Here is a 26,921-nt window from a genome sequence, read left to right as displayed (position 1 = left end):
CGATTGCAAACGTAATAAAATGGTGGTCCGATAGTCCAGGATTATGAGGAAAAACATTAAGATCTACAACATTTATTCCATGGGACAAAACTAGGTCCAGAGTATGACTGTGGCAGTGAGTAGGTCCAGAGACATGTTGGACAAAACCCACTGAGTCGATGATGGCTCCGAAAGACTTTTGGAGTGGGTCTGTGGACTTCTCCATATGAATATTAAAATCACCAAAAATTAGAATATGATCTGCTATGACTACAAGGTCCGATAGGAATTCAGGGAACTCAGTGAGGAACGCTGTATATGGCCCAGGAGGCCTGTAAACAGTAGCTATAAAAAGTGATTGAGTAGGCTGCATACATTTCATGACTAGAAGCTCAAAAGATGAAACCGTCATTTTTTTTTTTTGTAAATTGAAATTTGCTATTGTAAATGTTAGCAACACCTCCGCCTTTGCGGGATGCACGGGGGATATGGTCACTAGTGTAACCAGGAGGAGAGGCCTCATTTAACACAGTAAATTCATCAGGCTTCAGCCATGTTTCAGTCAGGCCAATTACATCAAGATTATGATCAGTGATTAGTTCATTGACTATAACTGCCTTTGAAGGGAGGGATCTAACATTAAGTAACCCTATTTTGAGATGTGAGGTATCACAATCTCTTTCAATAATGGCAGGAATGGAGGAGGTCTTTATCCTAATGAGATTGCTAAGGCGAACACCGCCATGTTTAGTTTTGCCCAACCTAGGTCGAGGCCCTGTGTACCCTGTGTTGTGGTTGTATCCTGTGTTGTGACTGTTTCCTGTGTTGTGACTGTTTCATGTGTTGTGACTGTACCCTGTGTTGTGACTGTATCCTGTGTTGTGGCTGTTTCCTGTGTTGTGACTCTATCCTGCGTTGTGACTGTATCCTGTGTTGTGACTGTATCCTGTGTTGTGACTGTATCCTGTGTTGTGACTGTATCTTGTGTTGTGACTCTATCCTGTGTTGTGACTGTTTCCTGTGTTGTGACTGTATCCTGTGTTGTGACGGTATCCTGTGTTGTGACTGTACCCTGTGTTGTGACTGTATCCTGTGTTGTGACTGTATCCTTTGTTGTGACTGTATCCTGTTTTGTGACTGTATCCTGTGTTGTGACTGTATCCTGTGTTGTGACTGTACCCTGTGTTGTGACTGTTTCCTGTGTTGTGACTGTATCCTGTGTTGTGACTGTATCCTGTGTTGTGACTCTATCCTGTGTTGTGACTGTATCCTATGTTGTGACTCTATCCTGTGTTGTGACTGTATCCTGTGTTGTGACTGTACCCCGTGTTGTGACTGTACCCTGTGTTGTGACTGTACCCTGTGTTGTGACTGTACCCTGTGTTCTGACTGTATCCTGTGTTGTGACTGTATCCTGTGTTGTGGCTGTATCCTGTGTTGTGACTGTACCCTGTGTTGTGACTGTATCCTGTGTTGTGACTGTATCCTGTGTTGTGACTGTATCCTGTGTTGTGACTGTACCCTGTGTTGTGACTGTACCCTGTGTTGTGACTGTATCCTGTGTTGTGACTGTATCCTGTGTTGTGACTGTATCCTGTGTTGTGACTGTACCCTGTTTTCTCTGGTTGCAGGCTGGTATAAAGGCTACCTGGTCAGGAACAATGATCGACAGGTAAGACACAGCTGGATAACTGAAGACAGGATAGTACGTTTGGATGTGAGCAAGTATCTCTCTACATACTCCCTCCCTCCCTCCCTCCCTCCCTCTCCTTGTCTCCCTCCATATATTCAGGGCGCGTTCCCAGCCAGCATAGTGCAGCTGAGGAAGGTCATCATCGAAAAAAGAGGGTGAGTGATGTGTGTGTTTGTGTGTGTGTCAGTGTCATATGCTTACCGGTGTGTGTGTGTGTGTGTGTGTGTGTGTGTGTGTGTGTGTGTGTGTGTGTGTGTGTGTGTGTGTGTGTGTGTGTGTGTGTGTGTGTGTCAGTAATATGTGGTATTTCCTCCACAGGGATCAGGAGGTGGTGTTGTCAGCAGAGATGCCCCTAGTGAAGGAGGTGACCACCACTCTGAGGGAGTGGGGAAGCATCTGGAAACAGCTCTATGTGGTAAACACTCCACACTTTGTGTGTGTTTGGTGTATGTGTACGTGCACATGTGTGTGTAACAAGATCTCTCTCTCCCTAGGCCAATAAGAAGAGGCGTGTGGTGCAGGTCCAAGGGCTGATGTGGGATTTGATGGAATGGCGTTCCCAACTCCTGTCTGGCACGTTGCCTAGCGATGAGTTCAAGGAGCTCAAACAGAAAGTCACCTCCAAGATCGACTATGGCAACAAGTATGGCCAATAAACCCCTACTGAATCACTAAAATAGATCATTCTCATTTGAGGAACTCCGTCTCTGTATCTGGCTGAGGGAGAACCCTTTCTCTCTTCCATAATCTCCTCCTCCTCCCCCTTCCTCCCTTCCAGGATCTTGGAGTTGGACCTGGTGGTGCGGGATGTGAACGGGAATATGCTGGACCCAGAAAACGCCAGCGTGATTAGCCTGTTCCGAGCCCACCAAGACGCCACCACCAAGATCAACGAACGCATCAAAGAGGAACAGGTCAGACAGAGAGTAAGAGAGGAGCAAAGACAACTAACAGAAAGTGGTTGACAGGGCTAACAGGGTTGAAATTGGGAGAATAGTGGCTGGAGTAAGATTGAGAGAGTTGACAGAGTAACGGAAAGAAGACAATGAGTAACGGAAAGAAGACAACTCTCTCTGTCTCTGTCTCTGTCTCTGTCTCTCTCTCTCTGTCTCTCTGTCTCTCTCTCTCTCTCTCTCTCTCTCTCTCTCTCTCTCTCTCTCTCTCTCTCTCTCTCTCTCTCTCTCTCTCTCTCTCTCTCTCTCTCTCTCTCTCTCTCTCTCTCTCTCTCTCTCTCTCTCTCTCTCTCTCTCTCTCTCTCTCTCTCTCTCTCTCTCTCTCTCGTAGTCCAACATTCAGACGGACCACTCAGTAATCTCGGCCCGGATCCAGTCCTCTCCCACTCACAGCCTCTATGTCTTTGTCCGGAACTTTGTCTGTCGGATCGGAGAGGATTCTGAACTCTTCATGTCCCTCTACGACCCCAACAAGCAGACCATCATCAGGTCTCTTTTTAAACATCCCTCTATCCTGCTCTCTTTTTTACATCTCTGCATCATTCATTCATCCTGCCTCTCTCTCCTCAGCCCTCTCCCACTTCTCTTTCTCCTCTTCTCCACATCTCCCTGTTCCTCTCTCTCTCCTCAGCCCTCTCCCACTTCTCTTTCTCCTCTTTTACACATCTCCCTGTTCCTCTCTCTCTCCTCAGCCCTCTCCCACTTCTCTTTCTCCTCTTTTACACATCTCCCTGTTTCTCTCTCTCTCCTCAGCCCTCTCCCACTTCTTTTTCTCCTCTATTACGCATCTCCCTGTTTCTCTCTCTCTCCTCAGCCCTCTCCCACTTCTCTTTCTCCTCTTCTCCACATCTCCCTGTTCCTCTCTCTCTCCACAGCCCTCTCCCACTTCTCTTTCTCCTCTTCTACACATCTCCCTGTTTCTCTCTCTCTCCTCAGCGCTCTCCCACTTCTTTTTCTCCTCTTTTACACATCTCCATGTTCCTCTCTCTCTCCTCAGCGCTCTCCCACTTCTCTTTCTCCTCTTTTACACATCTCCCTGTTTCTCTCTCTCTCCTCAGCCCTCTCCCACTTCTCTTTCTCCTCTTTTACACATCTCCCTGTTTCTCTCTCTCTCCTCAGCGCTCTCCCACTACTCTTTCTCCTCTTTTACACATCTCCATGTTCTTCTCTCTCTCCTCAGCCCTCTCCCACTACTCTTTCTCCTCTTTTACACATCTCCATGTTCCTCTCTCTCTCCTCAGCCCTCTCCCACTTCTCTTTCTCCTCTTTTACACATCTCCCTGTTCCTCTCTCTCTCCTCAGCGCTCTCCCACTTCTCTTTCTCCTCTTTTCTTCCCCCCACCCCCCCACCCCCCGTTTTCCATATATGTTTTGTATTCCTGTACTGTAGTCACAGTTAATGATAAACACAGAAGGTTGCACATGGAAAGGCAGCGCTTGACTGGCAGCTGTCAGTGCTCTGACACCAGTAATGTTGATAGCTGTCTTTCTCTCTCACTCCCTTTCTCTTCCTCTCTTCCCCTTATCCACATTTTCCCCTGTTCTCAACGTCTAACCTAATGGACATACTATTTAAATATCATGGTAGAAATTCAGAAAATAGAGAGGCGTTGCTTGACTGACAGCTAATGGTGATAGCTGTCTATTACTGTCAGAGCGACAGATCTAGGCTCTCCTTCCTCTCTCATCCGTGCCAGAGTATTATGGCTGGTATGTGACATTCTCCATCGTGGCCACAGTGCCTGAAGGCCTCTTTCTGTCAAACTGTGACAGGGATATTTTGGGAAGGTGTCAGCTTTGGAAAGCTTAGCAACATATCCCCACCGTACAATTTTAGCAGATTGATAGTCAGTCAGTCTCTGCTGGCCAAGAAGACTTATATTTAGGAGAAAGCAATGTATTATAAAGCATTTCAGTCCCTATGTAGGCCCTATGTACATTTATTTTTCTGTGAATTCATCCCGTATGAGCATTTCTATCAGTGAATGATGCGTTTAAAGGGATACTTCAGGATTTTGGCAATGAAGCCCTTTATTTATCAGATGAACTAATGGAAACCATTTGCTTGCAGTTTGAGGGAAGTTGCCAGATAGCGTTAGCGCAGTTGGTAACTGGTGTTAGCGTAATGACTGGATGTCTATGGTGACTGCTATCATGCTAGTACAGTAGATACCATTGTATATACCATAGACTTCCAGTCATTGAGCGAATGCTAGTTAGCAACTTCATTCATACTGGATGCAGAGACATAAAAATGGTATCCATGAGTTTCTCTAACTGGATTCATTGGCAAATTCCCAAAGTATCCTTTTAAGATTCCCTTTGAGTGTGTATTAAGTGTTTCTGACATGTGCTTCTTGTTAACCCATTCCATGGCCTCCCTCTGCAGTGAGAACTACCTGGTTCGCTGGGGCAGTAAAGGCTTTCCTAGGGAGGTTGAAATGCTGAACAACTTGAAGGTGGTCTTTACAGTAAGTTACCACTAGAGAGCACTGTTTGATGCATTTCTTGTCCGTATCCAGTCATTGAGGTGCCATCAAATCATTTAGGTCAGTGGCTCTCAACTGGGTTTGCCTCATGACCCAAATGTAACCAGGTTGCATCAATATTCAAATTGGGAGGGGAAATCACAACCCACCAGTTGAGAAATGCTAATTTAGTAAATGTATGCTCTGTGCTTATAAATCATGTTTTTTGATTTTGAAAACCTCCCTCCCTCCAGGACTTGGGTAATAAGGACTTGAACAGAGAGAAGATCTACCTGATCTGTCAGATAGTGAGAGTGGGTCGTATGGAACTGAAGGAGACCAACACCAAGAAGTGTACCCAGGGCCTCCGCAGGCCCTTTGGAGTGGCAGGTAGGTACTAGTGTATGGCATGGGGCAGTGGGCATGGGGCAGTGGGCAGTGGGTATGGGGCAGTGGGCAGGGGGCAGTGAGCATGGGGCAGTGGGCAGTGGGCATGGGGCAGTGGGCAGTGGGCATGGGGCAGTGGGCTGGGCAGTGGGCAGTGGGTATGGGGCAGTGGGCAGGGGACAGTGGGCATGGGGCATGGGGCAGTGGGCATGGGGCAGTGGGCGGTGGGCATGGGGCAGTGGGCATGGGGCAGTGGGCATGGGGCATGGGGCAGTGGGCATGGGGCAGTGGGCGGGGGGCATGGGGCAGTGGGCATGGGGCAGTGGGCGGTGGGCATGGGGCAGTGGGCATGGGGCAGTGGGCATGGGGCAGTGGGCGGTGGGCTTGGGGCAGTGGGCATGGGGCAGTGGGCGGTGGGCATGGGGCAGTGGGCATGGGGCAGTGGGCATGGGGCATGGGGCAGTGGGCATGGGGCAGTGGGCGGTGGGCATGGGGCAGTGGGCATGGGGCAGTGGGCGGTGGGCATGGGGCAGTGGGCATGGGGCAGTGGGCGGTGGGCATGGGGCAGTGGGCATGGGGCAGTGGGCGGTGGGCATGGGGCAGTGGGCAGTGGGTATGGGGCAGTGGGCAGGGGACAGTGGGCATGGGGCATGGGGCAGTGGGCATGGGGCAGTGGGCGGTGGGCATGGGGCAGTGGGCATGGGGCAGTGGGCGGTGGGCATGGGACAGTGGGCATGGGGCAGTGGGCAGTGGGCATGGGGCAGTGGGCATGGGGCAGTGGGCATGGGGCAGTGGGCAGGGGGCAGTGGGCGGTGGGCAGTGGGCAGGGGGCAGTGTTAACAACATTTTGAATTGGGATCCACTGATGCTGGTCACAGCTTGAATATTGAATATTGTTTACTAAGTGGATCAAAGAAAATGTAAAATAACCTGAGAGGTCATTCTTAATAAAAGAGTACATTACATTTCTTCCTGTCTGCAGTGATGGACATCAGTGACATCATCAAAGGAAAGATAGAGTGTGATGAGGAGAAGCAGCATTTCATCCCTTTTTTCCCGTAAGTCCTCCCTTCTTCACCCTCTCCTCCCTCCTCTCTTCCTCCATCCCTACCTATTTTAGTTGTTGTTGTGTAGTTTAAATGTGTGTGTATGTGGGTGTGCAGGGTCGTGGCAGAGAATGACTTCCTTCACCCCCTGCTGAACAAGGTGACAGCATCACGAGGAGACAGTGGCGGACAAGGTACAACATCTCACCTCACACTCATGGAAACTCTTGCTATTGTACCAACAACCACTGCATTATCAATGCTTGGTCCTCTATCCTCCCCTCTACCCCTCCTCCCCACTACGGGGTGAAGTTTCCCCTTATCCCCTAGGTACAGATCTAGCATCACCTTCCCCTCCCCAATCCTAACCTTAATCATTGGTGTGGGTAATGCAAAACTGACCCAAGATCAGCGTCCAGGGGCATCTTTACCCTACTCCGTCCCCCCTCCAGGTCTATGGGTGACGATGAAGGCCCTGGTGGGTGACATCGTCCAGATCCGTAAGGAGTACCCCCACCTGGTGGACCGCAGCACGGTGGTGGCCCGTAAACTGGGCTTCCCAGAGATCATCATGCCGGGGGACATCCGCAACGACATCTACCTGACGCTGTGGGCCGGGGACTTTGACAAGTACAACAAGACCAGCCAGAAGAACATGGAGGTCATCATGATGGTGTGTGACGAGGAGGGCAAGATTGTGTCGGTGAGTTGGGGGGGTCATCTGGAGGTAGGCGAACAGGGATACTGTTTCAGCGCTGTATCCTCCTTTGTATTTGATGTCAAATGGTTCTGAGTTGTTGGGTTAGATGTAATCTGGACAGACCACGCTAAGGTACATTGTGCCGTAGATCTGTCTTGATACAACACCATGCATGAGATCAGTAGCAGCAGTTCCGTTACTTGGATTTTTGTTCCTGGTTATTTGGACGTATCACATTTTTTTTAGCATTTTAGCATCTTTGGAATATCTAAAGGGGAGGGGACATTCGGCCCGTAACATGCAGAGAGAGAGGGTGGAGCTCTTCCTTACAGTTCTTAACACGTATGGACCCAGAACTGAATCGAGCATCTGACCAATTACGCGAGACTTTAGTTCTGGGTTAACCAAGATTAGGTTGGATGTACAGTATCTAGGTTGATGTGGGTTAGTTGAATTGATTGTCCTCTCTCTTTCTCCAATCTCTCTCTCTTTCTGTCTTCACTCTCTTTCTGTCATCTCTCTCTCTTTGTCGTCTCTCTCTCTTTCTGCCATCGCTCTCTCTTTCTGTCATCTCTTTCTGTTTTGTCCTGTAGAACTCTATCTGTCTGGGAGCGGGGGATCGACCGCTCAACGACTACAGATCTGTCATCTACTACCAGGTCAAACAACCACGCTGGATGGAGACGTTCAAGGTCAGCGAGTGTGTGTGTGTGTGTGTGTGTGTGTGTGTGTGTGTGTGTGTGTGTGTGTGTGTGTGTGTGTGTGTGTGTGTGTGTGTGTGTGTGTGTGTGTGTGTGTGTGTGTGTGTGTGTTTGAATGATAAGTTGTGTTTTATGGTGTGTATTCTTGTGCACGTTGATCAGCTGTTTCCCTCTGTGTACAACACATAACACTTAACACGCTCTGTTAGTGTGTAATACAAGGTGGTCATGTGACAAAACCATTTGATCCTGTGTTTTAAACCTTATCCAGAAATTACCGCAAAAATGAAAGCAGGATGGTGCTGGATAAAAAAAAGAAGGGACAGTTTGATGAAAAAGCTTTAAATAAAGGTTAAAATCCAGGCATGTCACATGTTTGCACAGGGCCCTAACAGGAGATGTAATGTTGTCCTCCGTCCTATAGCACAGGGCCCTAACAGGAGATGTAATGTTGTCCTCCATCCTATAGCACAGGGCCCTAACAGGAGATGTAATGTTGTCCTCCGTCCCATAGCACAGGGCCCGAACAGGAGATGTAATGTTGACCTCCGTCCTATAGCACAGGGCCCGAACAGGAGATGTAATGTTGACCTCCGTCCTATAGCAAAGGGCCCTAACAGGAGATGTAATGTTGTCCTCCATCCTATAGCACAGGGCCCTAACAGGAGATGTAATGTTGTCCTCCGTCCATAAACACAGGGCCCAGACAGGAGATGTAATGTTGTCCTCCGTCCTATAGCACAGGGCCCTAACAGGAGATGTAATGTTGTCCTCCGTCCTATAGCACAGGGCCCAGACAGGAGATGTAATGTTGTCCTCCGTCCTAGAGCACAGGGCCCTAACAGGAGATGTAATGTTGTCCTCCGTCCTATAGCACAGGGCCCTAACAGGAGATGTAATGTTGTCCTCCATCCTATAGCACAGGGCCCTAACAGGAGATGTAATGTTGTCCTCCGTCCTATAGCACAGGGCCCTAACAGGAGATGTAATGTTGTCCTCCATCCTATAGCACAGGGCCCTAACAGGAGATGTAATGTTGTCCTCCGTCCATAAGCACAGGGCCCAGACAGGAGATGTAATGTTGTCCTCCGTCCTATAGCACAGGGCCCTAACAGGAGATGTAATGTTGTCCTCCGTCCTATAGCACAGGGCCCAGACAGGAGATGTAATGTTGTCCTCCGTCCTAGAGCACAGGGCCCTAACAGGAGATGTAATGTTGTCCTCCGTCCTATAGCATAGGGCCCTAACAGGAGATGTAATGTTGTCCTCCGTCCTATAGCACAGGGCCCTAAAAGGAGATGTAATGTTGTCCTCCATCCTATAGCACAGGGCCCAGACAGGAGATGTAATGATGTCCTCCGTCCAATAGCACAGGGCCCAGACAGGAGATGTAATGTTGTCCTCCATCCTATAGCACAGGGCCCTAACAGGAGATGTAATGTTGTCCTCCGTCCTATAGCACAGGGCCCTAACAGGAGATGTAATGTTGTCCTCCATCCTATAGCACAGGGCCCTAACAGGAGATGTAATGTTGTCCTCCGTCCATAAGCACAGGGCCCAGACAGGAGATGTAATGTTGTCCTCCGTCCTAGAGCACAGGGCCCTAACAGGAGATGTAATGTTGTCCTCCGTCCTATAGCACAGGGCCCAGACAGGAGATGTAATGTTGTCCTCCGTCCTAGAGCACAGGGCCCTAACAGGAGATGTAGTGTTGTCCTCCGTCCTATAGCACAGGGCCCTAACAGGAGATGTAATGTTGTCCTCCATCCTATAGCACAGGGCCCTAACAGGAGATGTAATGTTGTCCTCCGTCCTATAGCACAGGGCCCTAACAGGAGATGTAATGTTGTCCTCCATCCTATAGCACAGGGCCCTAACAGGAGATGTAATGTTGTCCTCCGTCCATAAGCACAGGGCCCAGACAGGAGATGTAATGTTGTCCTCCGTCCTATAGCACAGGGCCCTAACAGGAGATGTAATGTTGTCCTCCGTCCTATAGCACAGGGCCCAGACAGGAGATGTAATGTTGTCCTCCGTCCTAGAGCACAGGGCCCTAACAGGAGATGTAATGTTGTCCTCCGTCCTATAGCATAGGGCCCTAACAGGAGATGTAATGTTGTCCTCCGTCCTATAGCACAGGGCCCAGACAGGAGATGTAATGATGTCCTCCGTCCAATAGCACAGGGCCCAGACAGGAGATGTAATGTTGTCCTCCATCCTATAGCACAGGGCCCTAACAGGAGATGTAATGTTGTCCTCCGTCCATAAGCACAGGGCCCAGACAGGAGATGTAATGTTGTCCTCCGTCCTATAGCACAGGGCCCAGACAGGAGTTGTACTGCTGTCCTCCGTCCTATAGCACAGGGACCTAACAGGAGATGTAATGTTGTCCTCCATCCTATAGCACAGGGCCCAGACAGGAGATGTAATGTTGTCCTCCGTTCTATAGCACAGGGCCCTTACAGGAGATGTAATGTTGTCCTCCATCCTATAGCACAGGGCCCAGACAGGAGATGTAATGTTGTCCTCCGTCCTATAGCACAGGGCCCAGACAGGAGATGTAATGTTGTCCTCCGTTCTATAGCACAGGGCCCTAACAGGAGATGTAATGTTGTCCTCCGTCCTATAGCACAGGGCCCTAACAGGAGATGTAATGTTGTCCTCCATCCTATAGCACAGGGCCCAGACAGGAGATGTAATGTTGTCCTCCGTCCTATAGCACATGGCCCTAACAGGAGATGTAATGTTGTCCTCCGTCCTATAACACAGGGCCCTAACAGGAGATGTAATGTTGTCCTCCATCCTATAGCACAGGGCCCTAACAGGAGATGTAATGTTGTCCTCCATCCTGTAGCATAGGGCCCTAACAGGAGATGTAATGTTGTCCTCCGTCCTCTAGCACAGGGCCCAGACAAGAGATGTAATGTTGTCCTCCGTCCATAAGCACAGGGCCCAGACAGGAGATGTAATGTTGTCCTCCATCCTATAGCACAGGGCCCTAACAGGAGATGTAATGTTGTCCTCCATCAAATAGCACAGGGCCCTGACAGGAGATGCAATGTTGTCCTCCATCATATAGCACAGGGCCCTGACAGGAGATGCAATGTTGTCCTCCATCATATAGCACAGGGCCCTAACAGGAGATGTAATGTTGTCCTCCGTCCTACAGCACAGGGCCCTAACAGGAGATGTAATGTTGTCCTCCATCCTATAGCACAGGGCCCTAACAGGAGATGTAATGTTGTACTCCGTCCTATAGCACAGGGCCCTAACAGGAGATGTAATGTTGTCCTCCGTCCTATAGCACAGGGCCCAGACAGGAGATGTAATGTTGTCCTCCGTCCTATAGCAAATGGCCCTAACAGGAGATGTAATGTTGTCCTCCGTCCTATAGCACAGGGCCCTAACAAGAGATTTAATGTTGTCCTCCATCCTATAGCACAGGGCCCAGACAGGAGATGTAATGTTGTCCTCCGTCCATAAGCACAGGGCCCAGACAGGAGATGTAATGTTGTCCTTCGTCCTATAGCACAGGGCCCAGACAGGAGATGTAATGTTGTCCTCCATCCTATAGCACAGGGCCCAGACAGGAGATGTAATGTTGTCCACCATCCTATAGCACAGGTCCCTAACAGGAGATGTAATGTTGTCCTCCATCCTATAGCACAGGGCCCTAACAGGAGATGTAATGTTGTCCTCCTTTCTATAGCACAGGGCCCGAACAGGAGATGTAATGTTGTCCTCCATCCTATAGCACAGGTTCCTAACAGGAGATGTAATGTTGTCCACCATCCTATAGCACAGGGCCCTAACAGGAGATGTAATGTTTTCCTCCGTTCTATAGCACAGGGCCCTAACAGGAGATGTAATGTTGTCCTCCGTCCTATAGCACAGGGCCCAGACAGGAGATGTAATGTTGTTCTCCATCCTTTAGCACAGGGCCCTAACAGGAGATGTAATGTTGTCCTACATCCTATAGCACAGGGCCCAGACAGGAGATGTAATGTTGTCCTTCGTCCTATAGCACAGGGCCCAGACAGGAGATGTAATGTTGTCCTCCGTCCTATAGCACAGGGCCCAGACAGGAGATGTAATGTTGTCCTTCGTCCTATAGCACAGGGCCCAGACAGGAGATGTAATGTTGTCCTCCGTCCTATAGCACAGGGCCCAGACAGGAGATGTAATGTTGTCCTCCGTCCTATAGCACAGGGCCCAGACAGGAAATGTAATGTTGTCCTCCGTCCTATAGCACAGGGCCCAGACAGGAGATGTAATGTTGTCCTCCGTCATATAGCACAGGGCCCTAACAGGAGATGTAATGTTGTCCTCCGTCCTATAGCACAGGCCCTAACAGGAGATGTAATGTTGTCCTCCGTCCTATAGCACAGGGCCCAGACAGGAGATGTAATGTTGTCCTCCGTTCTATAGCACAGGGCCCTAACAGGAGATGTAATGTTGTCCTCCGTCCTATAGCGCAGGGCCCAGACAGGAGATATAATGTTGTCCTCCATCCTATAGCCCAGGGCCCAGACAGGAGATGTAATGTCGTCCTCCGTCCTATAGCACAGGGCCCTAACAGGAGATGTAATGTTGTCCTCCATCATATAGCACAGGGCCCTAACAGGAGATGTAATGTTGTCCTCCGTCCTATAGCACAGGGCCCTAACAGGAGATGTAATGTTGTCCTCCATCCAATAGCACAGGGCCCTAACAGGAGATGTAATGTTGTCCTCCATCCTATAGCACAGGGCCCAGACAGGAGATGTAATGTTGTCCTCCATCCTATAGCACAGGGCCCTAACAGGAGATGTAATGTTGTCCTCCGTCCTAGAGCACAGGGCCATAACAGGAGATGTAATGTTGTCCTCCGTCCTAAAGCACAGGGCCCAGTTAGGAGATGTAATGTTGTCCTACATCCTATAGCACAGGGCCCTAACAGGAGATGTAATGTTGTTCTCCATCATATAGCACAGGGCCCAGACAGGAGATGTAATGTTGTCCTCCGTCCTATAGCACAGGGCCCTAACAGGGGAGGTAATGTTGTCCTCCGTCCTATAGCACAGGGCCCAGACAGGAGTTGTACTGCTGTCCTCCGTCCTATAGCACAGGGACCTAACAGGAGATGTAATGTTGTCCTCCATCCTATAGCACAGGGCCCAGACAGGAGATGTAATGTTGTCCTCCGTTCTATAGCACAGGGCCCTTACAGGAGATGTAATGTTGTCCTCCGTCCTATAGCACAGGGCCCAGACAGGAGATGTAATGTTGTCCTTCGTCCTATAGCACAGGGCCCAGACAGGAGATGTAATGTTGTCCTCCGTCCTATAGCACAGGGCCCAGACAGGAGATGTAATGTTGTCCTCCGTCCTATAGCACAGGGCCCAGACAGGAAATGTAATGTTGTCCTCCGTCCTATAGCACAGGGCCCAGACAGGAGATGTAATGTTGTCCTCCGTCATATAGCACAGGGCCCTAACAGGAGATGTAATGTTGTCCTCCGTCCTATAGCACAGGCCCTAACAGGAGATGTAATGTTGTCCTCCGTCCTATAGCACAGGGCCCAGACAGGAGATGTAATGTTGTCCTCCGTTCTATAGCACAGGGCCCTAACAGGAGATGTAATGTTGTCCTCCGTCCTATAGCACAGGGCCCTAACAGGAGATGTAATGTTGTCCTCCATCCAATAGCACAGGGCCCTAACAGGAGATGTAATGTTGTCCTCCATCCTATAGCACAGGGCCCAGACAGGAGATGTAATGTTGTCCTCCATCCTATAGCACAGGGCCCTAACAGGAGATGTAATGTTGTCCTCCGTCCTAGAGCACAGGGCCATAACAGGAGATGTAATGTTGTCCTCCGTCCTAAAGCACAGGGCCCAGTTAGGAGATGTAATGTTGTCCTACATCCTATAGCACAGGGCCCTAACAGGAGATGTAATGTTGTTCTCCATCATATAGCACAGGGCCCAGACAGGAGATGTAATGTTGTCCTCCGTCCTATAGCACAGGGCCCTAACAGGGGAGGTAATGTTGTCCTCCGTCCTATAGCACAGGGCCCAGACAGGAGTTGTACTGCTGTCCTCCGTCCTATAGCACAGGGACCTAACAGGAGATGTAATGTTGTCCTCCATCCTATAGCACAGGGCCCAGACAGGAGATGTAATGTTGTCCTCCGTCCTATAGCACAGGGCCCAGACAGGAGATGTAATGTTGTCCTCCGTTCTATAGCACAGGGCCCTAACAGGAGATGTAATGTTGTCCTCCGTCCTATAGCACAGGGCCCTAACAGGAGATGTAATGTTGTCCTCCATCCTATAGCACAGGGCCCAGACAGGAGATGTAATGTTGTCCTCCGTCCTATAGCACATGGCCCTAACAGGAGATGTAATGTTGTCCTCCGTCCTATAACACAGGGCCCTAACAGGAGATGTAATGTTGTCCTCCATCCTATAGCACAGGGCCCTAACAGGAGATGTAATGTTGTCCTCCATCCTGTAGCATAGGGCCCTAACAGGAGATGTAATGTTGTCCTCCGTCCTCTAGCACAGGGCCCAGACAAGAGATGTAATGTTGTCCTCCGTCCATAAGCACAGGGCCCAGACAGGAGATGTAATGTTGTCCTCCATCCTATAGCACAGGGCCCTAACAGGAGATGTAATGTTGTCCTCCATCAAATAGCACAGGGCCCTGACAGGAGATGCAATGTTGTCCTCCATCATATAGCACAGGGCCCTGACAGGAGATGCAATGTTGTCCTCCATCATATAGCACAGGGCCCTAACAGGAGATGTAATGTTGTCCTCCGTCCTACAGCACAGGGCCCTAACAGGAGATGTAATGTTGTCCTCCATCCTATAGCACAGGGCCCTAACAGGAGATGTAATGTTGTACTCCGTCCTATAGCACAGGGCCCTAACAGGAGATGTAATGTTGTCCTCCGTCCTATAGCACAGGGCCCAGACAGGAGATGTAATGTTGTCCTCCGTCCTATAGCAAATGGCCCTAACAGGAGATGTAATGTTGTCCTCCGTCCTATAGCACAGGGCCCTAACAAGAGATTTAATGTTGTCCTCCATCCTATAGCACAGGGCCCAGACAGGAGATGTAATGTTGTCCTCCGTCCATAAGCACAGGGCCCAGACAGGAGATGTAATGTTGTCCTTCGTCCTATAGCACAGGGCCCAGACAGGAGATGTAATGTTGTCCTCCATCCTATAGCACAGGGCCCAGACAGGAGATGTATTGTTGTCCACCATCCTATAGCACAGGTCCCTAACAGGAGATGTAATGTTGTCCTCCATCCTATAGCACAGGGCCCTAACAGGAGATGTAATGTTGTCCTCCTTTCTATAGCACAGGGCCCGAACAGGAGATGTAATGTTGTCCTCCATCCTATAGCACAGGTTCCTAACAGGAGATGTAATGTTGTCCACCATCCTATAGTACAGGGCCCTAACAGGAGATGTAATGTTTTCCTCCGTTCTATAGCACAGGGCCCTAACAGGAGATGTAATGTTGTCCTCCGTCCTATAGCACAGGGCCCAGACAGGAGATGTAATGTTGTTCTCCATCCTTTAGCACAGGGCCCTAACAGGAGATGTAATGTTGTCCTACATCCTATAGCACAGGGCCCAGACAGGAGATGTAATGTTGTCCTTCGTCCTATAGCACAGGGCCCAGACAGGAGATGTAATGTTGTCCTCCGTCCTATAGCACAGGGCCCAGACAGGAGATGTAATGTTGTCCTTCGTCCTATAGCACAGGGCCCAGACAGGAGATGTAATGTTGTCCTCCGTCCTATAGCACAGGGCCCAGACAGGAGATGTAATGTTGTCCTCCGTCCTATAGCACAGGGCCCAGACAGGAAATGTAATGTTGTCCTCCGTCCTATAGCACAGGGCCCAGACAGGAGATGTAATGTTGTCCTCCGTCATATAGCACAGGGCCCTAACAGGAGATGTAATGTTGTCCTCCGTCCTATAGCACAGGCCCTAACAGGAGATGTAATGTTGTCCTCCGTCCTATAGCACAGGGCCCAGACAGGAGATGTAATGTTGTCCTCCGTTCTATAGCACAGGGCCCTAACAGGAGATGTAATGTTGTCCTCCGTCCTATAGCGCAGGGCCCAGACAGGAGATATAATGTTGTCCTCCATCCTATAGCCCAGGGCCCAGACAGGAGATGTAATGTCGTCCTCCGTCCTATAGCACAGGGCCCTAACAGGAGATGTAATGTTGTCCTCCATCATATAGCACAGGGCCCTAACAGGAGATGTAATGTTGTCCTCCGTCCTATAGCACAGGGCCCTAACAGGAGATGTAATGTTGTCCTCCATCCAATAGCACAGGGCCCTAACAGGAGATGTAATGTTGTCCTCCATCCTATAGCACAGGGCCCAGACAGGAGATGTAATGTTGTCCTCCATCCTATAGCACAGGGCCCTAACAGGAGATGTAATGTTGTCCTCCGTCCTAGAGCACAGGGCCATAACAGGAGATGTAATGTTGTCCTCCGTCCTAAAGCACAGGGCCCAGTTAGGAGATGTAATGTTGTCCTACATCCTATAGCACAGGGCCCTAACAGGAGATGTAATGTTGTTCTCCATCATATAGCACAGGGCCCAGACAGGAGATGTAATGTTGTCCTCCGTCCTATAGCACAGGGCCCTAACAGGGGAGGTAATGTTGTCCTCCGTCCTATAGCACAGGGCCCAGACAGGAGATATAATGTTGTCCTCCATCCTATAGCCCAGGGCCCAGACAGGAGATGTAATGTCGTCCTTCGTCCTATAGCACAGGGCCCTAACAGGAGATGTAATGTTGTCCTCCATCATATAGCACAGGGCCCTAACAGGAGATGTAATGTTGTCCTCCGTCCTATAGCACAGGGCCCAGACAGGAGATGTAATGTTGTCCTCCGTCCTATAGCACAGGGCCCTAACAGGAGATGTAATGTTGTCCTCCGTCCTATAGCACAGGGCCCAGACAGGAGATGTAATGTTGTCCTCCGTCCTATAGGTGGCCATCCCTCTGGAGGAGATGCACAGGATCCACCTGCGCTTCATGTTCAGACACCGCTCCTCTCAGGAGTGTGAGTACACTCAACTCTGCCCTCCTTCTTACCTTCTTTACCACTGAGCTGAAAGGGCTGGAATTGTGAAAGCAATGTGACAGGGAGGAAGCCATTGCTTTCATCTACTAAATGAATTATCTTAATTCTCTCTCTCTCTCTCTCTCTCTCTCTCTCTCTCTCTCTCTCTCTCTCTCTCTCTCTCTCTCTCTCTCTCTCTCTCTCTCTCTCTCTCTCTCTCTCTCTCTCTCTCTCTCTCTCTCTCTCTCCGTGTAGCTAAGGATAAGAGTGAGAAGAACTTTGCCATGGCGTTTGTTCGCCTGATGAAGGAAGATGGAACCGTGCTGAAGGACGGGCTTCATGACCTGGTGGTCTTCAAGGTCAGAACTGAATCAACTCCGATTCACACATCTACAAAACTAATGAATTAACGGTATAAATGAACCAGTACAGATTCACAGTTAAATGAACTGAATAATTGAATTACGTCAGAGTCACAGCCAAATCGCCAAGGACACTGAATTATTAAAGATTCACAACCGACTGAACAGGCTAACTGAATAATTATAGATTCACTGCCAAATGAACTGGAATTATTGATTAAGTGCTAAAAGGAATGAAGATGAATTACTGTTTATTCACTCCCAAACTAAACTCTGTCTCTCTCTCCCCCTCTCTCATCTTTCTCTCTGTTTCTCTTACTGCACCCTCTCTCTCTCCCCTTTCTCTATCTTGCGCTCTCTCTCTCTATCACCCCACCCCCTCTCTATCCTCTTTCTCCCCCCTCTCTCTCTTACCGCACTCTCTCTCCCATCTCTCTCTCTTACGCTCTCTCTCTCTCTATTACCCCACCCTCTCTCTCTTCTTTCTCTCTCCTCACACCCTCTCTCTCTTCCCACCCTCTCGGTCTCTCTCCTTCTCTCTACAGGGGGACAGTAAGCGTATGGAGGATGTGAACTCGTACCTGTCCCTACCCTCTACGCGTTATGTGGACGTTCACAAGACGGGGACACTGAGCCGCAGCAGCAGCAGTGTAGGAGGCCTGTCTGTCAGCTCCAGAGACAGCTTCACCATCTCAACCCTCGTCTGCTCCACCAAGCTCACTCAAAACGGTGTGTGTGTGTGTGTGATCTCAGAACAGACAGACTATGTTGTAGTTTTGTCATACACGCCGGCGCTGGCATACACACAAACGCACACACGCACTTCCCCCACACACAGCCAGGGCCCTGGCATGGCATACAGGTGCTGTGTAACAGCTGTTGCTGAAGAAGGCAGTTCATCATTGTAATGATAACTGTGCTGCAGTGTTAATCACCAGTCCAGATATAACACACACACACACGCACAAACACACACACACACAAAGAGCAGCTGTCTGGATGAGGGATATGATCCATCTCTACCTGGACCTGTACTCCCAGTCAACAGATGGACAGCAGGCAGGTATGTTCACTACTGAGGAAGACATTACTAAACACTAACACCTGTACAGGAGATTCAGTGGTCTACACTACGGAGGGAACGTAACATGGTCTATGTCATACAGAAGGGAGCGTATGTTTTCTTTTTTTTGTGTGTGTGCTTATGATGGACTTCTACTGGGCAGGGGAAAAGTGACAGTGAATGTGTACATTCCCTCTCACTGCCAAAGACCCATTTCCACGTGGACTAAATCTGGTGCTTGAATTTATTTCCTAGTTCATTTCCATTGTATTGGTCAAGGCTTAAACAGGGCTTCTCCAAAAACTCTGGCCCCTCAACAAGCCCCCTTAAACCCCCAGGGCGGGGCCAAGTCATGTGGGCTTTCAAAGGAAGTATGTCATGCCGGGGAATATGTTTATATATGGCTGCCATTAAAATGTTTGGCCCAATCCCAAATATACCCCTACATCCTACGCACTTAGCCCTTGTGGAGATCTGAGTGGATTCAACATGTGTTTGCAATATGATAATCACTCCACTTTGCCCTCTGAAGTGTAAGTTTCGCCATATTGCTTACACCAATCATATCTCTCGTGGACCAATCAACATGAACAAAACTGGTACCGTAGGATCTGTGGGGAAGGAATGGGATGCGTGGGATAATGAGCAACAGTAGGTCCGGTGTGTTGGGTTTTTCTTCACTGGTTATTTGGACAAATCATGATTTCGCAGGTGTTAGCATCGTTTGAATTTCAGAAGAGGAGGGGACATTCATCCCGTAACTTGCAAAGAGAGAGCTCCTCGTTCTGGTTCTGCTGCTTCAGCATCTCTCAGGGTGGTATGCTTGGCCCGCAGCAGTCCACCCTGCATCCCATTGCTGGCTTTCTTCTGAACCTAAGCAGGGTTGGTCCTAATTGGTCCCTGGATGGGACAACAGATGCTGCTGGAAGTGGTGGTAGAGGGCCAGTAGGAGGCACCCTTTCCTCTGGTCTAAAAAAACATCCAAATGCCCAGGGCAGTAATTGGGAACATTGCCTGTGTAGGGTGCTGTCTTTCGGATGGGACATTAAACGGGTGTCCTGACTTTCTGTGGTCACTAAAGATCCCATGGCACTTATTGTAAGAGTAGGGGTGTTATCCCTGGTGTCCTGACTAAATTCCCAATCTGGCCCTCATACCATCACGGACTGTTACGGCTGTCCTCGCTGACAGAAGGTGGGGACCAAAACGCAGAGTGGTTAGTGTTCATTCTTTTAATGAAAATCAACAAAACACTTCAAAATACAAAAACAACCAACGTGACAAAAACCGAAACCGTCCTGTGTGGCAACAAAACCTCCACAGGAACAAACACCCACAAAACACAAGTGAAACCCTGGCTGCCTAAGTATGATTCTCAATCAGGGACAACGATTGACAGCTGTCTCTGATTGAGAATCATACCAGGCCGAACACAAAATCCCAACATAGAAAATCAACCATAGTCAACCCACCCAACTCACGCCCTGACCAACTAAAATAAATACAAAACAAAGGAAAACAGGTCAGGAACGTGACAGAACCCCCCCCCCCTTAAGGTGCGAACTCCGGGCGCACCAGCACAAAGTCTAGGGGAGGGTCTGGGTGGTCAACGGTAGCGGCTCTGGCGCTGGTCTTGGTCCCTACCCCACCATAGTCAACCCCCGCTTCCGTGGCCTCCTCCCAATATCCACCCTCCATGTCAATCCCACTATTCCAAAGGGCAGTAACAGACTGAGGGGCAGCACCGGACTGAGGGGCAGCACCGGACTGAGGGGCGGATCCTGGCTGGCTGGCTGGCTGGCTCTGGCGGATCCTGGCTGGCTGGCTCTGGCGGATCCTGGCTGGCTGGCTCTGGCGGATTCTGGCTGGCGGCTGGCTCTGGCGGATCCTGGCTGGCGGCTGGCTCTGGCGGATCCTGGCTGGCGGCTGGCTCTGGCGGATCCTGGCTGGCGGCTGGCTCTGGCGGATCCTGGCTGGCTGCTGGCTCTGGCGGATCCTGGCTGGCGGAAGGCTGTGGCGGATCCTGGCTGGCGGAAGGCTCTTGCGGATCCTGGCTGGCGGAAGGCTCTGGCGGATCCTGGCTGGCGGAAGGTTCTGGCGGATCCTGGCTGGCGGAAGGCTCTGGCGGATCCTGGCTGGCGGAAGGCTCTGGCGGATCCTGGCTGGCGGAAGGCTCTGGCGGATTCTGGCTGGCTGGCTCCGGCAGCTCCTGGCTGGCTGGCAGCTCCTGGCTTGATGGCAGCTCCTGGCTTGCTGGCTCTGGCTGGTCCTGGCTGGACGGCTCTGGCTGGTCCTGGCTGGACGGCTCTGGCTGGTCCTGGCTGGACGGCTCTGGCTGGTCCTGGCTGGACGGCTCTGGCTGGTCCTGGCTGGGCGGCACTGGCTGGTCCTGGCTGGACGGCTCTGAAGGCTCGGGACAGACGGGCAGCGCTGGGCAGGCAGACAGTTCAGACCACGCTGGGCAGGCAGGCAGTTCAGACAGCGCTGGGAAGGCAGACAGTTCGGGCAGCACTGAGCACGCAAGCAGCGCAGGCGGGGTTGGGCAGACGGCCGACTCTGACCTGCTGAGGCGCACAGTAGGCCTGGTGCGTGGTGCCGGAACTGGAGGCACTGGGCTGGAGACACGCACCACAGGGAGAGTGCGTGGAGGAGGAACAGGGCTCTGGAAACGCACTGGAAGCCTGGTGCGTGGTGTCGGCACTGATGGTACTGGGCTGGGGTGGGAAGGTGGCGCCGGATATACCGGACCGTGAAGGAGGACACGCGTTCTTGAGCACCGAGCCTCCCCAACCTTACCAGGTTGAATGGTCCCCGTAGCCCTGCCAGTGCGGCGAGGTGGATTAGCCCGCACTGAGCTATGCAGGCGAACCGGGGACACCACCTGTAAGGCTGGTGCCATGTACGCCAGCCCGAGGAGACGTACTGGAGGCCAGATATGTTGGGCCGGCTTCATGGCACCCGGCTCGATGCCCAACCTAGCCCTACCAGTGCGGCAAGGTGGAATAGCCCGCACTGGGCTAAGCACGCGTACTGGGGACACCGTGCGCTCCACCGCATAACACGGTGTCTGACCAGTACGACGCCCTCTCACTCCACGGTAAGCCCGGGGAGTTGGCTCAGGTATCCAGCCCGGCTTCGCCACACTCCCCTTTATCCCCCCCCAATAATTTTTTTGGGTGAGCCTCTCGGGCTTCCGTGCTAGCCGCGTACCCTCATACCTCCGGTTCCTCTCTCCGGTTGCCTCTGCTCTCCTCGCTGCCTCCAGCTGTTCCCATGGGAGGCGATCCTTTCCAGCCAGGATCTCCTCCCATTTGTAGCAACCCTTGCCGTTCAAGACGTCTTCCCATGTCCATTCCTCTGTCTGTCTCTGCTGCTGTCGCTGCCCTTCTCCACTCCGCTTGGTCCTCTTGTGGTGGGTGTTTCTGTTACGGCTGTCCTCGCTGACAGAAGGTGGGGACCAAAACGCAGAGTGGTTAGTGTTCATTCTTTTAATGAAAATCAACAAAACACTTCAAAATACAAAAACAACCAACGTGACAAAACCGAAACCGTCCTGTGTGGCAACAAAACCTCCACAGGAACAAACACCCACAAAACACAAGTGAAACCCTGGCTGCTTAATAAGTATGATTCTCAATCAGGGACAACGATTGACAGCTGTCTCTGATTGAGAATCATACCAGGCCGAACACAAAATCCCAACATAGAAAATCAACCATAGACAACCCACCCAACTCACGCCCTGACCAACTAAAATAAATACAAAACAAAGGAAAACAGGTCAGGAACGTGACACGGACACTTAATCATCCCCAGTTTACAATTGACTCCTTCATCCCCCCTCCTCTCCCCTGTAACCATTCCTCAGGTTGTAAAAGAGAATGTGTTCTCAGTCAACTTACCTGGTAAAATAAAAAAACAATCTCTTCTCTTAACACGCATGGACCCAGAATGTAATCGAGCAGTTAACCAATTACATGACACTTTATTTTTGACCAAGATTAATACCAATAAAATGCCCTCAGATCTCGACACAAGGGCATAGGGCGTAAGGCTTGGGGGTCAATTTGGGATTGGGCCTTCTCCTTGCAAGTAGTTTTGATTAACTTCTACTGCCTCAGAAACCCGGATCCGGGAGCACCCCCCACCCCCCACACACTGTTTAGCATAGCTAGCATAGCTTCACAAGTAGATAGTAGCATCTAAATATCATTAAATCACAAGTCCAAGACACCAGATGAAAGATACAGATCTTGTGAATAAAGCCACCATTTCCGATTTTTAAAATGTTTTACAGGGAAGACACAATATGTAAAGATGTACATCTATTACCTAAAAACACATTAGCATAATCCACCATCTTTTATTTGTCCACCAACACCAGTAGCCATCACCAATTCGGCTAAACTAAGATATTTATAGCCCCTAACCAACAAAAAAACTCATTAGATGACAGTCTGATAACATATTTATGGTATGGGATAGGTTTTGTTAGAAAAATGTGCATATTTCAGGTAGCTGCCATAGGTTACAATTGCACCCACCGTCACAAATGGACTAGAATAATTACAATGAGCAACGTGTTTACCTAACTACTAATCATCAAACATTTCGTAAAAATACACAGCATACACTAATCGAAAGACACAGATCCTGTGAATACAGACAATATTTCAGATTTTCTAAGTGTCTTACAGCGAAAACACAATAAATCGTTATATTAGCGTAGCACATAGCACATAGCAGCCCAGCATTGATTCTAGCCAAAGTGAGCGATAAAAGTCAACATCGCCAAAAGATATTAATTTTTTCACTAACCTTCTCAGAATTCTTCCGATGACACTCCTGTAACATCATTTTACAATATACATATACAGTTTGTTCGAAAAGGTGCATATTTAGCCATACAAAACCGTGGTTACACAATGAAAATAGTAGCAAAACAAGCCTGAAAATGTCGGTCGCCATCTTTCAGAGTGATCTAGTTTAATTAATAGCTAATCATATACTTGACTAAAAAATACAGGGTTTACAGGAATCGAAAGACAAATTAGTTCTTAATGCAACCGCTGATTTACATTTTTAAAATTATCCTTACTTTTCAATACAGGGTTCGCCAAGTGAAGCTATACCAAACAAAATGGCGAAATATGCGTTTAAAATATTTCGACAGAAACACGATTTATCATATTAAATATTGCTTACTTTGAGCTGTTCTTCCATCAGATTCTTGGGCAATGTATCCTTTCTATGTTATAAACGTCTTTTGGTCGATAGATGTCCTCTGTCCTTCGAAATGTCCACCACCAACGACCGACACCCCAAAACGTGTCCAAAGTTTCAGAGTGCACAACAAATAAATTCCAAAAAAATCGCACTAAACGGATATAAATTGCTATAAAACGGTTCAAATTAACTACATTATGATGTTTTTAACACCTAAAACGAGTAAAAACATGACCGGAGAAATATTGCTGGTTAGAAAACGATTTGGAACGAGGCAGGTCCGATGCCCTTCACGCTTCAGGCGCACGACGAGAAAGGGCGGTCTCTATACATTTTGGTCTTTTATACTGGCTGTGAATATCCCATCGATTCCATTGAAAGCGTGATGACGTACAGACACCCAGAGGAAGACGTAGGCAGTGTCGGTTTCTTCATAGCATTCACTGTCGCCTTAAAAACAGACCCCAGATCAGAGGTAAAAAAAATTGAAATCTGAACCCTGTCATGAAAAGTGCTGTAGAAATTGTTCTGTACAACTCAGAGACAAAATTTCAACTTCTATAGAAACTAGAAGGTGTTTTCTATCCAATAATAACAATAATATGCATATTGTACGATCAAGAATTTAGCACGAGGCAGTTTAATTTGGAGACACAAATATGCTAATGCGGAACAGCACCCCCTATAGTTCCAAGAGGTTAACCAATTTGAATAACAAACAAGTTCAAACTGTAAAATATTGTCAAACCAATATTTGCCAAGTCTTTGTGTTTTTAACCCTGTAAAAAGTAAAAGTCACATGTTAAAACTAGCCCAAACTATCGATAGCTAGCACAACTTTGGCAGCTAGCTTTACTAGCAATATCGCTAACTTTATTTTCTTTGAAAGACACTACAGCACTCTGCCTTGCAGAGAGTTGAATTAGCTAGCTAGCAATTTATATTAGCATTCTTGTAGTTATTTCTCTCGTTTATGGCATTTGCTTGTAGATAAAAACTAGCTAGATAGCCTATTAGCAGCTAATCACTGAATTTTAACAGATAAAATGACTTGCAGCTAGCTAACTATCAGTATCTTTGGTAACATAGCTAACTAGTAGCCTAACAAGCGTATGGCCATGTTTTCTGCAATGGAAACATACCACCCATTGGGCACAGATGTCAATTCAGCATCTATTCCATGTTGGTTCGATATAATTTAATTGAAATTACTTGGAAATAATGTTGATTCAAATAGTGTATGTTCAGTGGGCTACATTTCCGCCTGTTATTCCTGGGATTTAAGTTCTTGGGCATCAAGCCCTTAGTGAGAGGAATGATGACTGCATTTGAATGATTGTCACCCTATGGGTGTACTGGGTTATGGTAAATGACAGGTAGGTTGATGGATGGATGGATGGATTGATATGTGATTTGATGGATGGATGAATATGTGGCTTGATGGATGGATGGATGGATGGATATGTGGATTGATGGATGGATACGTGGATGGATCAATGGATATGTGGACCGATGTATATGTGGATGGATGGATATGTGGATGGATAGATGGATATGTGGATTGATGGGTGGATGGATGGATATGTGGATGGATCAATGGATATGTGGACCGATGGATATGTGGATGGATGGGTATGTGGATGGATGGATGGATATGGCCAGGTACTCCAGACCTAGTGTGCTCCATTTCAGCCTGTAGTTCCTGGGATTTAAGTTCTTGGGCATCAAGCCCTTAGTGAGAGGAATGATGACTGCATTGATTGTCACCCTGTGGGTGTACTGGGTTATGGTAAATGACAGGTAGGTTGAATGGATGGATGGATGGATATGTGGCTTGATTGATGGATGGATGGATATGTGGATTGATGGATGGATATGTGGATTGATGGATGGATGGATGGATATGTGGATGGATGGATGGACATATGGATATGTGGATGGATGGATGGATGGATGGATGGATGGATGGATGGATATGTGGATGGATGGATGGATGGATGGATATGTGGATGGATGGATGGACATGTGGGTTGATGGATGGATATGTGGATTGATGGATGGATGGATATGTGGATTAATGGATGGATGGATGGATATGTGGTTTGATGGATGGATGGATATGTTGATGGATATGTGGATGGATGGATGGACAAGTGGATTGATGGATGGATATGTGGATTGATGGATGGATGGATATGTGGATGGATGGGTGGATATGTGGTTTAATGGATTGATGGATGGATTGATAGATTGGTGGATGCATGGATTGATTTGTGGATTAATTGATTAATGGATGTATTTGTAGATCGATGGATGGATTTGTGGAATGGGATGGATGAATGGATAGATATGTGGATTAATTAAAATTTGGATGGATTTGTGGATGATGAATGGATTTGTGGATGGATGGATGGATTGATTGATTCATTGATATGTGGTTTGATGGATGGATTGCTTGATGTACATGTTGATTGATGGATGGATGATAGATTGGTGGATGGATGGACATGTGGTTTGATGGATGGATGGATGGATTGATATGTGGTTTGATGGATGGATGAATGGATGGATGGATGGATATGTGGATTGATGGATGGATATGTGGATTGATGGATGGATGACATGTGGATGGATGGATATGTGGATTGATGGATATGTGGATGGATGGATATGTGGATTGATGGATGGGTGGATGGATGGATATGTGGATGGATCAATGGATATGTGGACCAATGGATATGTGGATGGATGGATATGTGGATGGATGGATGGATATGTAGATTGATGGATGGATGGATATGTGGATTGATGGATGGATGGATATGTGGATTGATGGATGATGGATGGATATGTGGATGGATGGATATGTGGATGGATGGATGGATTGATATGTGGATGGATGGATGGATATGTAGATGGATGGATATGTGGATGAATGTATATGTCGATGGATGGATATGTGGATGGATGGATATGTGGATGGATGGATGGATTGATGGATGGATATGTGGATGGATCAATGGATATGTGGACCGATGTATATGTGGATGGATGGATGGATATGTGGATTGATGGATGGATGGATGGATATGTGGATTGATGGATGGATGGATGGATGGATATGTGGATAGATCAATGGATATGTGGACCGATGGATATGTGGATGGATGGATGGATATGTGGATGGATGGACATGTGGATGAATGGATGGCTGTATATGTGGATTGATGGATGGATGGATATATGGATATGTG

The 26,921-nt window shown here is 48.7% G+C and overlaps 1 protein-coding gene across 1 annotated transcript in view; it reads left to right on the top strand.

Annotated features, from left to right (window-relative positions):
• The window catches only part of LOC129827770 (dedicator of cytokinesis protein 2-like), a gene marked incomplete in the record, with an annotated part of 209,877 nt that overhangs the window by 12,645 nt on the left and 170,311 nt on the right, over positions 1-26,921 (top strand). Inside the window, 15 exon segments of the mRNA XM_055888932.1 lie at positions 1,611-1,651; positions 1,772-1,827; positions 1,991-2,087; positions 2,167-2,315; positions 2,451-2,586; positions 2,957-3,114; positions 5,015-5,096; positions 5,348-5,483; positions 6,463-6,538; positions 6,644-6,720; positions 6,979-7,229; positions 7,820-7,918; positions 16,944-17,016; positions 17,272-17,375; positions 17,924-18,107. Of these exon segments, the coding sequence (XP_055744907.1) occupies positions 1,611-1,651; positions 1,772-1,827; positions 1,991-2,087; positions 2,167-2,315; positions 2,451-2,586; positions 2,957-3,114; positions 5,015-5,096; positions 5,348-5,483; positions 6,463-6,538; positions 6,644-6,720; positions 6,979-7,229; positions 7,820-7,918; positions 16,944-17,016; positions 17,272-17,375; positions 17,924-18,107 (1,719 nt within the window).

This window comes from Salvelinus fontinalis, chromosome 29 (assembly GCF_029448725.1).
Source record: "Salvelinus fontinalis isolate EN_2023a chromosome 29, ASM2944872v1, whole genome shotgun sequence".
Classification (NCBI taxonomy): Eukaryota; Metazoa; Chordata; class Actinopteri; order Salmoniformes; family Salmonidae; genus Salvelinus; species Salvelinus fontinalis.
This window is presented reverse-complemented; position numbering and strand designations above follow the sequence as displayed.